We start from the raw sequence: 12,811 nt of genomic DNA on the forward strand, positions 1-12,811 counted from the left end.
AGATAGGTCTCACAACTTGACCCCCACCCAAGAAGAAAGGACCTCGTAAGAATCGTTTTACGGCCGCCGCGTTTCAGCAGATTTTCTACACACGCATCCCAGAGTCCCTCCTGACAGAACGTAAGGCGGCCATCTCAAACCTTCGTCTCGGTACACCTTCTTCTCCTTCTTCTTCTCTTTCTCCTTGTCCTTGTCCTCCTTAGGTTCCACGAAGGTCGTCTTGTGTCTCTTGAAGACCCTGGAGTCTTCCTCGTCGTTTTCCTTCGCCTCGTGGGTCGTGAAACACGACATTCTGACGGGCGCGGCGGGTTTTTGTTTCTGTTCACACGTCCAAATCTCTCGCAGGCACCACTACAGGCAGGCTGAGGGTGCGCATGGGGGATCACAGGTCGCTGGAAATGTCAGGTCTATTTTGGAGCTGGATGACCTGTGGGGGTCTCTGGGGTTAATGAGGGTGTGATGGGGGTGACACTGAGGCCTTCCTGTACCAGATGAAGGTTTCCAGACTGTTGTTCTTTTGGTAAGTAACGAAGACTTGGGTTCAAGGTTTTCAAAACTCAAATTACAAGTTGATAAAAACAAAGCAGTGCTTCTGTTTAGATAACAATTATTCAATACGTAAACATATACCATTCAGTTTCACTACAGACTCTCTACAATTGGTTCCTCATTTCCTTTTTTATTGATTAAGTTACAAAACACCATATGGCAGTGTTAAATTGATTGAGCACAATCAATTTATGGTGTTCTACTTCACTGTGAATATTGGAGATAGTTTTCTGTTGTTGCCATTTGTTTGTGTCTATTTTTTCAATGTATGATTAGAAAAAGAAATTAGATTTTGACCCATTTCTGCTAAAATAACATCATCAGAACCGGAGACTCTGATTGGTCCAGCCCACAGTCTGGATGATGACATCATTATGGTTGGTCAGCCAACCTGACAGGTAATCAGCAGGGGCCAGGGGTCAAACATGGGAGATGGGGAGCTTCATTGATTAACTAATATGGTGGCAGATTGGCAAACAGATTTTCTAACTTCTCAGACAGAGACGACAACCAAAATAATGTGTGAACAGCTGGTTTGTCACAAGGCAAAAATGGGTTATATGGGGAAATCCAATTTCCAAATTAAAAAAAAATAAATATAATCCATATATTTCATTATAACTTACAAGTTGGATTCTGTGACTGAAAACTGAACAGTTTGTTGACCTGTTTTGTTGGTTTGAAGCTTTGCCATGGTGGAGTATTACTAGTAAGGGCGGCTAGCCTGTGTTAGTGAATCACTTCTCCAACTGTTTACTTGCCTCTTATGGAATGGATGCTTGATGCCGGTCCCTTCCAAACAGTTAATTAAGTCTAGCCAGGATGTTCCATTGTGGTAGTATGAAGGGTTCTGGGCCAAGGGGCACAGGTACACACAACAGCACAGTAGACAGTACATAATATACCCTATGGCCTACACTATACACTACAGATGCAGACAGTACAGTCTGGGCAGGACATGAACAACTCTGCCACTGATGACACAACTGATACTGATAGTCATTGTGGAACCATGTCTGACTGCTTCATGTATTCATCAACACTGACAAACTATTCAATTAATTGATTGATCGATTTGATTACATTTACCGAACTAACAGTTCGATATCTGATAAAGGGGTGTGGCCCATTGAGTACAGTATGTAAATTCCACCATATCACTTTAACTTACAGTCGGCTCTAGATCTGTCATATAAAGAAATATCTTGTAACCCAGGACTTAATATAAGGCTTGTATTACAAGATCAAGTTCCCTACGTGCTCCCGGAACCCCCATGCACACCCCACAGTTCGCTCCCTGAACATTCCGGGAATTCCTACACAAATATGGCAGCTATTTCACGGGCCGACTCCTGCCAGATCGATTTAACTCGTTTTCTATTCATAGCTCCTCACTCAGACCGGCCCGGCACGGTAATATTTGATACCCTGGCCCAGAATTCAGGCCACGACATTAATATCGGCGCTGGGGAAAGGAAACGGGGGCAATTTTGACCCGAGTTCGTCTCACAACACAGGAAGTCCGGTTTCCGACAAGACCAACCTCCGCCCTGAACTTTAAGAAAAGTTCTTTCCGGTATTAAGAAAGAGATGACAAAAAGGTTAAGATGGGCTATTACTTGGACTTACCCTCTTTCGCCTTGTGCTTTTTTCTGGCCAGAGTTCCGCTGATTTTGTCGAAAAAAGACTCGTCTTTTTTGTCTTTCTTGAACGTCGGAGTTTTGGGTGAAGTCGCCATGTTGTTGTATCCCAGCATGCACCGTGGATCGTAAAGCGTATTTACGTGTCAAAGGTTATCGGGACATACCACTCTTTATTAGGAGTGGGCTCTGTAATTGCTACATGTAATTACGCAGCTTCATTATTTATTTATCACGGCTGTTCAACGCGATTAATTTCTGCGGGGAGTCAACACTTAATTAGCTCCAAAATACCAACATATTACCTCAAGTTTTTCTTCATATTTGCCCATGCGTAAGAAATCCATCTAAACTGTATTAAAGTTTCATCACGTAAAACTGTGTGTAATACCACTCTTGCTCACTAGGCGTCACTTCTGTACCGCATGCACTGTTGTGTGTCCAAGGAGGTTTTATCAATTTGGGGACAGAAATTGGTTGCCAATTATGTTCAATCTAAGTAATTCTGGTACAAACCAATTCTGGTACCAAGCTAAATTCAAATTAATAATAAATTTACGAATCAACATTCTATGGGAGGGACGTAAAACGGGGGTCCCGTGCTCGAGGAGGTGCCTCGACCACGTTAAACAGCCTCATTACCCACACTTTGGGTACCTACTGGCTGCAAAATATACCAGATGATTATGCCCCATTTCTGTACTCACTTTATGGGCATGAAGAAAATTAATTTAATTAGGCCCGACAACACATCACACATGCTGTGTTGTTTGGCCTTTAATCAATTTGAGTGTACATACCATGCAGAGGTCTGGTTTCGAATTCATGACCCAGAGATTGAAACTAAACAGCAGGGTTTGAGGACAGTATGTAAAGAACCCACCACACATCAATGAAGGTCAGGTTACACCATGTAATGGCTAAAACTATGCAGGATCTGAGGGCACCACCAAAAACAGTATTTCATAAGGCCATGTTGATTTTATTATATGGATGTCATCTGTGTGCACATCAATTTTTGGCCGTGTCCGAATATAAAAAAAGTTTCAGACAGGACTGAAAATCATACAAAGCAGCTGAATCGTGATGCATAGGAAAACAGTATTTAAGTCACAGATTGTCAAAATCACTCCCAAAGTCAAACAAAGAAGGAGAAACATGTACACAGTACAGAAATAAAAAATCTGTCATTCGCTATCCCATATATTTGCTCAACCTTCAGTCCACATAGATTTCATAAGAAAGGCAACATTTTTTTTTCTTAACTCTTTTTCTTTTATTTGCACGCTCGCATCAGTTTTAGGGTTCCCAAATGATGTTATCCATATAATCAAACTAACATGGCCTTAACTGGTGTGTCAGGCCATCTTGTCTCACCAGACCTACTGTGCCTTAGAGATAGTATCAAAGCTGTCCGGCTACACTCCTTGCCCAGCTTTCATACTATCTCTAAGGCACGGTAGGGTCTGCTTGGAGACTAAGGCCATCAGGGATTTCATTCATGCAAATATAACTATAAATGCTATTTACACACTACAAAGAGAACACCACAGACGTGCCCAGAGAAATCAATATACCTGTATTATATCATTTTCACAGAGAAACAACTTTGGTAACAAATCATTCTTACATCGTACATACAGGAGTACAGATCAGCCCATCGTACATACAGAAGTAAAGTTCAGCCCAGACGTTTGGAAAAGCACCACGGATGGGACCATCGACCGTTTGGTCTTCCACTTGCCACTATATGTTGTTTATTATTAATATTACATTATTTCATATCAGGGCTCGAAATACCACCTGCATATGCAGGTTAGTACAGGTAAAATTGGAGCTGTGCAGGTATTTCAAAACTAGCAATGGTTCCTGAACAATTTAAGTATGATTTCCTAAATTCAGAGTGCAGGTAAAATCTGTCTGGTGCAGGTACTTATCAACATTACCTGCACCTGTGCAGGTATACAGAAAAAAGTATTTCAAGCCCTGCATATGGAGCTTTAGAAAAGACTTGGGTAGTCGTAACAGTGCTATAGTAATGATGGTAGATGTCATTGTTGTTGTTTTTTACCAAATTTCACTTTAGGTATCACATGTACAGGTTTAACGAGTGAAACTACAAGAAAACATTGGTATAGAAACAAGCAGATGTACAGACTATATAGTGTACTTTACGAAGTGAAAATATTTCTTGTTTATTAGAGGATTTCTCAGCGCGACGGCTTTTACAAAGCCCACCCTGTCCCCCCCTAAATTGGTGTTTCACACCTTCCATGGGTGATGGTTATCAGTTAATTTTGAAGAACATACCACTATCTGTAGGGGGTCTTGGCAGATTTTTTTTCATTTTTTATTTTACAAAACTACTCATTTATATTCACACTTTTTTGTTCCACGATATCCACTCTCGTGTATAACCATTTCCTATATATCATTTATCCATCATTAGAATAAATTTGCATTATACACAATATCTGTAATACAGGCCACACCTTATACAGAGGCGGGCTATAGTTGTGGGTATCCTACTGTCAGGCCATACCAAAATATTTCCTTGGTTCTCCAATGTCTTAATGTGTTATATATAGCAAGCAGATAAAACCAGAGGGTAGGGAGGAAAACTTGGAGAAAACAGAGTGAATCAAGGCATACCGAACAACATGTGTGAAGGCGTCAATCTTATTATGTTCTTTCATCCGAAATTAGTTTCATCAGGTTGGTAGAATTAATATAGGATGAAGCAGAATTCTTGTGACACAACCAGTGGTAGGCTATGTAAGTACCCATTAATTGTGTAACAAGAATTCTCCTTCATCCTATGTTCTTTTAGTTCTGCACATTTTTTTCTATATGTGAGAGAACCAACAAATTAATTTGGTACGGCCCTAGTTACGCTGATTGTGGTGCAATTTCTAGTTCTGCAAGACGCCCCTAACAAATTTTCACGCCCCAAAATCTGAGCCTTCATCACCAATATGTACAATACATTCCCTTCTTATAGAGTTCACTAATTTACTAAGAGTCACTCAAAATTAATGTAAGATTAATACATAAAACAGAACAGCTAATAGATATTTATAATTTCATTCTTTTAAAAATAACACCTAATATAATAGTAGTATTTAATAGTTTGAGCACTTTCCTTCTGGGGTACAAGGGTCGGGGGACTGTACCATTGCAGCAAAGTAAAGGGGTGTTGTGTGATTACAACTCGACACTGATTTGTTCGTATGTACAGCTCGCATGCATTTCAATACTGTTTACCATGTAAAAAGTCTTTATTTTTCAATATCATGTATCATTTATGTGCTGCAGATATGCCCTCTTTGCTGTAGTTACCAGGGTGATAGTTGCCATGGGAACATGTCAACACCTAAAGATGAAGTTAACGCCTGAACATCAGTTTTTAAGAAGCTTTAACATCGAGTAAAAACCCACGATCTAATTTAAACTCTAATTTGACCACTTGTACTTGATTAGGAGAGTGCTCCTCTACACCTAAATGAGGTTGGATACTCAAATATGACAGCATTTTTTTTACACAGAAAAACTCGATAAAAGAAGTGGAATCAAACACAGACATAGGGAGGAAAATACGACAAAAAAACAAACGGCAAAACAAAAACTCGCAGAAGTTTCCGAATCAACCTGTGACCATTATGTACATAGCTAACATCTTCCCCAATTTTTGGAGCATTGGAAGAATGATTATTATAACATATGACGGAATCCCCCCTACTGTAAAGTCTAAGCGCCCAATGGGAGCCTTCTGGTTGGCTGCAGCTACTGTGGAACGTCCCATATCTCTGAGAGGAGGGGTGGAATCTTGTGGTTCTCCACCTTGAGAGCGAGGAGCTGCTCACAGTGGGTGTTGTTGATGGCTCGCAGGTCAGTCAGCTTCATCAGGATCCGGGGCAGGAGGAGCCGGTCCGAGGGCATCGTCGTCTTGATGTACGCCTGGAGAGTCTCGAGGAACACCTCCTGCATCTTTTCTACAGTGTGGTGGTCGCTTACATCAGCACGGTCTGGGGGGAGGGAGGCAGAGATAGTCAACATTAACTACTACAAACATACACCAACACAAACATCGTCGTCTTGATGTACGCCTGGAGGGTCTCAAGGAACACTTCCTGCATCTTTTCTACGGTGTGGTGGTCGCTCACATCAGCCCGGTCCGGGGGGTGGGGCAGAGATCGTCAACATTAACTACCACAAACATACACCAACACACACACACACAAAGATACATCAACACACACACAAACATACACCAGCACAAACATCGTAGTCTTGATGTACGCCTGGAGCATCTCAAGGAACACCTCCTGCATCTTTTCTACGGTGTGGTGGTCGCTTACATCAGCCCGGTCTGGGGGGAGGGGGGGTGGATTGGGAGATATTCAACATTAACATAAACAACAAACATACACACACAAAGACAGACATAGACAGACAGACACACACACAAAAGCTCACAAACACTTCCTGCACCTTCTGGCCACAATAGTCTACTTACTCAAACCATTTATATACACCAGGGCTAGATTGCTCATTTCAGGAAAAGAATATGGACCATGTCAATTCCACAATACATTACTGTACTATTTGTGCAGTCCCTCACCCATCCACAAGGTGGCACTGCTGCATGGCTAACTACCCAGCAAGGCCCCCTAGCACCCACCTGGGGAGAGCACGATGATGGAGGCCAGGATGGCGTAAGCCGTGTCATCGATGTGGACGTTCCTGATTCTCTTGGAGAAATCGTACATCGGATTCACCAGCTCCGTCAACCCTGCAGGGGGCAAAGGGCAGAGGTCAATCAAGGCCCCCTACACCTACCCGGAGAGAACACTTTTCTAAATGTTTCCTTAAGTTTTCTCAAACATGATTTCGGATGTACAAGGTACATTCTAAAGACTGTATTCAGGTTTCTGTGATTGGTACGTCACTGAATAAAGAGACTCTTCTTACACAAGCATTGCTTTATCCTCATCGACGTTTCGGTGACTGTCTGTCACCTTCCTCATTGCAATTCTGACTCTGAAACGTTGGTTAGAATAAAGCATTGGTTGTGTAAAAAGAGTCTCTTTATTCTGTATTTATGTTTCCATTTTCCTTACCTGCGTGTTTGAAGTTGTGTCTGCTGTACGGGAGCCCATTCCAGAAGTACAACATGTCCATCTTTTCATCGTATCTCCTGGCAACGTCCAGAACCAGAATCTGTAGAACAGAACAGAACACAACAGAACAAATGTTAGCTGCAATGCACAACTAAACAGCTAGGGGGCAGTGCTGACACACAACATGCCCATTTTCTCATCGTATCTCCTGGCAACATCCAGAACCAGAATCTGTAGAACACAACAGAACATAAGTTAGCTGCAATGTGTAACTAAACAGCTAGGGGGCAGTGCTGACATACAACATGTCCATTTTCTCATCGTATCTCCTAGCAACTTCCAGAACCAGGATCTACAGAACACAACAGAATAGAACAGAACACTTGTTAGCTGCACTGCATATTTAAATTGCTAGGTGGCATGCATGGCCTTTCCAGAATACAACATGTCAAAAAGAAGCAAGGAGATTTCCTTTTCTCGATGACTGATGACGATCCAATCCTCCCGTGTAAGTCTGAAGAACCCAGGGATCGTCTTACAGAAATTCTAAGATAAGAAAGGCGGAGGTTTCCTTACCTCGATGGCTAAAGACTTAAGGAGGTTTCCTTACCTCGATGGCTGAAGACTTAAGGAAGTTTCCTTACCTCGATGGCTGAAGACTTAAGGAAGTTTCCTTACCTCGATGGCTGAAGACTTAAGCAGCACAATCTGGTCCTCCCGTGTGAGTCTCAGAAACCCCGGGATCCGCTTGCTGAACTCCACGATGGCCTGCACCCCCAGGATGGTCAGGTCTGTGAAGTGGGAGAACCTCGCCTCTGCTGCCTCCTTCGACTGGTCTGAGTCATTCGGCCACGGCTGAGGGGAACAAACAGAGCTTTGATTAATAAAGAATTTGTAAAAATAATACTACAATCACATCAGATGGATCAACTTTAAGAGAAGCTCTTAATGTTTAAGAAATAAAAATACTAGGTCAAAAACTGTCACGTGTTTAACGTAGAAATCTAAGGGTTGTGGTGTCATATTGAAGGGACAGACGGAGTTTTCTTTGATGAAGGTCAAACATCGAGGTTAACAATACTAAAAGACAACTCAATCTCTACAACTGCATTAGTAGATTATTTCTAACTGAGCTCTCAGGACTCCCCAAAAGGAATTATCATAAACTTACAAAGATGCCGACAACTTCAGTCAGTTTAAGTATCGAACATCAAGTTTTAGGAATACCATTTAAGGATTTTACACAAGACATTTTGTGTAGATCCTTTGAACTTCTATTAGACTTCAAAATCTTTTAATCTAATCTTTCTCAATAGTTTATGAAATTGATTACAGCACAATTAAATACTCTAGAATGTTTAACAAAGCAATAACTAGTTCATGAAAGATTAGTGTGACAAAATTGTATGACAAGTTAAGGTAACAGTTTTCTACATTTTTGGTGCCTCAAAGGAAGGCAACAATACTGATAACTCACCGTGACCTTCTCCACGTCCTCCTTACTCGGGTGCAGGACCTCCTGAACAACCACACTCCCCCTGCCCCTCCTATACTACTCCCCCTCCTGAACACCCACACTCCCCCTGCCCCTCCCATACTACTCCTCCTCCTGAACACCCACACTCCCCCTGCCCCTCCTATACTACTCATCCTCCTGAACACCCACACTCCCCCTGCCCCTCCTATACTACTCACCCTCCTGAACACTCACACTCCCCCTGCCCCTCCTATACTACTCACCGTGACCTTCTCCACGTCCTCCTTACTCGGGTGCAGGACCTCCCTCTGCGCCTTCAGCAGCTGTTCTACGATCTCCGTCTGTTCCGGCGACATTTTCGCGGGAAGCGTTGGCGTGGCGGCCGCGGCAGGAGATGCGGGGTCCGTGCTCTGTCTGCGCAGCCGTTTCGCCTTGATCTGATCCTCCGATAACAAACCTGAGAAGAAAACGGCAGTTTTGTTTGTATGCACTGAATAATAAATAATTCACACATTCAACCATTGCTTTATTCTCACGAACGTTTCGTTGACCGTCTGTCACCTTCTTCAGGGCAATTCTGACTGGTTCACATTGTACTGCAGGACAGGTGTCGCTGCTCACAGTTCAGATGCGGTTACAAAACGTAAAGTATTTACATCAATACGTACAGACAGCTTTGTGCAAAATATTTACAATGCACATAGGTAAGATTAAAGCAATAATAATAATAATCATCTGGTGTATGGTTCACGGAGTCTCTTTATTCAGTGACGTACCAACCTGATGAAACTATAATTCAAGGATGTTTACATGCAGCTTCAAGAGATTTGAATCATTTTCCTTTAAAGTCTTGCACAATATCAGCCCCTGCAGTTCCGAACATGATACTAGGTGGCCCAAACATATGCCACTGGGTGTTTGTCTTGCATTCAGTAGGTCATACCAAATGGTACATGCTCATCGAATGCTGCTTTCTCTACTTAGCATTCAGCACTAATGAGGAAGAGTATGGGAGTTTAAAGGAAAGCATCAGAAAATCTTCAATTCATTATTTTCCAGTAGTTTACTCATTAAAAAGTTGATTTACGTCAATTTTTACATTAATCCGCCCAATATGACCCTGTAGACACGTTTGAACTTCGCGCTCTCCCGCCGCGCTGGCCGATGACGTAATGGCCTCGTTCTGATTGCCTGCGCGCTGACGTCACAAATCAGAATTGAAACTTCTGGCCATGCCAGCCATTTTGCTCGGTGAACCTCGGTCCCTTCGGCGGGAAATCACACCGCCATTCTGGAAGCCAGTCCGTTGTTGTTGACAATTAACTTCGTGGACCTGTAAGTCGCGTTGTGAGCTGTCTACGAAGCCATAGTCCCCGGGAGACTGAACATGAATTAGCTTGTCTGCAGCGGGTGAACCGCGCGGCGACGGGACGAAATCAAAACAATGGTTTTTGGGGAGGTTCACGCACCGTGCCATTCTGGACTATTACAAGAGCGAGTTCGGGTCAGTTCTTACCTTCTCCTTTCCGAACAGCACAGTGATAATTACACGTAAGCTTCCACGAATTTTGGTTGAATTCACAGTTGTAGACCTCGTTTGTTCTACTGACAACATACCCTTGATCGCTACATATCGAACAACCCCCTTTTCGCGCCGAAACAGATAGCACCACAACTTGTACAGATCGTGCGAGTTACGCCTCGCCTCTCACTTTATTTTCTGTTTCTCGGGTAAATTATCTGGACTGGTCGGTTTTTCAATCATGTAGCTTTGGCGGAGATTGCTGGGGGTTCATTCAAAACAAATCACGGACTCTGAAACGAAGCCGACATTTCGCGCCATTCACAATGCCGGCCTGTGTTGTATGTAAAAACAACAATGCTGTATGTATGTTTCGGCGCGGAAGGGGGATCGTTCGATATGTAGCGATCAAGGGTATGTTGTCAGAGAATGATTTTTTTAATGTCCCTGCCAGTTGGACAATTGTGAATTCAACCAAAATTCGTGGAAGCTTACGTGTAATTATCGCTGTGCTGTCCGGAAAGGAGAAGGTAAGAACTGACCCGAACTCGCTCTTGTAATAGTCCAGAATGGCACGGTGCGTGAACCTCCCCCACCACCATTGTTTTGATTTCGTTCCGTCGCCGCGCGGTTCACACGCAGGCAAGCTTATTCATGTTCAGTCTCCCGGGGACTATGGCTTCGTAGACAGCTCACAATGCGACTTACAGGTCCACGAAAGTAATTTTCAATGACAACAAACTGAACTCCAGAATGGCGGGGTGATTATTTACCGCTGAGAGGACCGAGGTTCACCGAGCAAAATGGCTGGCTAGAAGTTTCGGATCCGTGACGTCATATACAATCTCAGACGATCAGAACGAGGCCATTACGTCATCGGCCAGCGCGGCGGGGAGAGGAGGAGAGCGCGAAGTTCAAACGTGTCTACAGGGTCATATTAGGCGGATCAATGTAAAAATTGACGTACATCAACTTTTTAATGAGTAAACTACTGGAAAATAAAGAATTGAAAATTTTCTGATGCTGTCCTTTAACACACACTACTACCTGACAGTGGACTAGCCCCCTGCTGTAGTGACTTGCATAAATGTGTGGCCCAAGGGCTACAGAAATGAAGATGGGTGCCACCCCTAAGCATCTGTTGTGTACAGCAGGGGGCTGGTCCACTGGTAGTAATGTGTGTTAAACTCCCATACTCTTCCTCATTTAGTGTGAGTGCTACCCACTCGGCCAATGTGTCGGCTTTTTTTCTTCTTTTTTTTTAATCAGGTTCGTAGGGCCATCACGGCCCATAGGGATAACTGTAGTAGCATCTCATCTCCCTATATTTATAAGTCAGAAACATCAAGCTTAGGAAAGCTTGACTTCACTGACTTAATAGGCGAAGCAGGGGTTACGAGGCTGCTCGGGAAATTCCCTACCCCATTTTGGCCGGAATGGTTTGATCCGCTCACATCACCACTTTCTTTAACTTGTTTATATTTCTTTTTTCTTCTTTGTTGTAGAATTCTCCTTTTCACTCAGCCAAGCAAGTTTGGTTGAACTTCTTAATTCTGTGTGTGTTTGTTGTAACTACTTTAAATGCAAGTTTGTGGGGATTTAATTTCGCTGTAGCGGGGAAAAGGACTTTTCGCGGTGGTTTTAAGTTCGCGGTAGCAACATGCACTGTTGTCTCTTACTGCTATGGAAAATGTTCGCGGTGGTTTTAAATTCGCCGTGAAGCAGCCACCGCGAAGACCGCGAACATTAATCCACCGCGAAAGTTTCTGCATTTACAGTAACTTAAAGGAAAGGGACTCACATTCCTCGAGCATGCCGACCTCCCTGCACTTCCTTAGCCGACACTCCTGACACTTCCTCCTCATGTACATGTCCATCTCACACTTCCCGCCGTACTTGCACTTGTACACTGCGTTCTTCGTAATGCTGCGACGGAAAAACCCTGCAACACAAGGGTCAGGGGTTAGGGGTGAAAGGTCATGTACATGTCCATCTCACACTTCCCGCCGTACTTGCACTTGTACACCGCGTTCTTCGTAATGCTGCGACGGAAAAACCCTGCAACACAAGGGTCAGGGGTTAGGGGTGAAAGGTCATGTACATGTCCATCTCACACTTCCCGCCGTACTTGCACTTGTACACCGCGTTCTTCGTGATGCTGCGGCGGAAAAAACCTGCAACACAAGGGTCAGGGGTTAGGGGTGAAAGGTCATGTACATGTCCATCTCACACTTCCCGCCGTACTTACACTTGTACACAGCATTTTTTGTGATGCTGCGACGGAAAAAACCCTGCACAGTGACACACAAAGGTCATAGGTTAAGGATGCAAAGGTCAAAGGACAGAGGTCAAGGCCCATGTGAGATCTAATGTGACATCCTTGCCATTCTGAACTGTCACCTTCGCAGTCTGTATGACATTACACGCTGGTCAAACACCCAGGACTGTAAAAACTTTGAAGTGATCCCCTAACCACTGAACATTGGTTTGAGACCCACAAATT

At 43.4% G+C, this 12,811-nt stretch overlaps 2 protein-coding genes across 18 annotated transcripts in view; both read right to left on the reverse strand.

The window, feature by feature from the left end:
- The window catches only part of LOC118407568 (beta-parvin-like), a 92,129-nt gene extending 89,792 nt beyond the window's left edge, over nt 1–2,337 (reverse strand). For 2 of the 4 annotated variants that reach the window (XM_035808064.1, XM_035808062.1), the window contains exon 1: nt 2,179–2,337. In XM_035808064.1, the coding sequence (XP_035663957.1) occupies nt 2,179–2,305 (127 nt within the window). In that variant the 5' untranslated portion in view covers nt 2,306–2,337. Of the gene's footprint in view, nt 1–140; nt 437–2,178 lie in introns of those variants that run through there. The other 2 variants (XM_035808063.1, XM_035808061.1) reach the window with 2 other exon arrangements.
- Nucleotides 2,338–4,536: 2,199 nt separating this feature from the next.
- Nucleotides 4,537–12,811, reverse strand: part of LOC118407567 (oxysterols receptor LXR-alpha-like) — a 71,263-nt gene continuing 62,988 nt past the window's right edge. For 12 of the 14 annotated variants that reach the window (XM_035808057.1, XM_035808054.1, XM_035808050.1 and 9 more), the window contains 6 exons: nt 12,110–12,250; nt 9,050–9,243; nt 7,988–8,164; nt 7,310–7,409; nt 6,871–6,981; nt 4,537–6,214 (listed from right to left, as the gene is read on the reverse strand). In XM_035808057.1, the coding sequence (XP_035663950.1) occupies nt 5,973–6,214; nt 6,871–6,981; nt 7,310–7,409; nt 7,988–8,164; nt 9,050–9,243; nt 12,110–12,250 (965 nt within the window). In that variant the 3' untranslated portion in view covers nt 4,537–5,972. Of the gene's footprint in view, nt 6,215–6,316; nt 6,364–6,870; nt 6,982–7,309; nt 7,410–7,987; nt 8,165–9,049; nt 9,244–12,109; nt 12,251–12,295; nt 12,367–12,811 lie in introns of all 14 variants that reach the window. The other 2 variants (XM_035808047.1, XM_035808049.1) reach the window with 2 other exon arrangements.

This window comes from Branchiostoma floridae, unplaced genomic scaffold (assembly GCF_000003815.2).
Source record: "Branchiostoma floridae strain S238N-H82 unplaced genomic scaffold, Bfl_VNyyK Sc7u5tJ_1421, whole genome shotgun sequence".
Taxonomy (NCBI): domain Eukaryota; kingdom Metazoa; phylum Chordata; class Leptocardii; order Amphioxiformes; family Branchiostomatidae; genus Branchiostoma; species Branchiostoma floridae.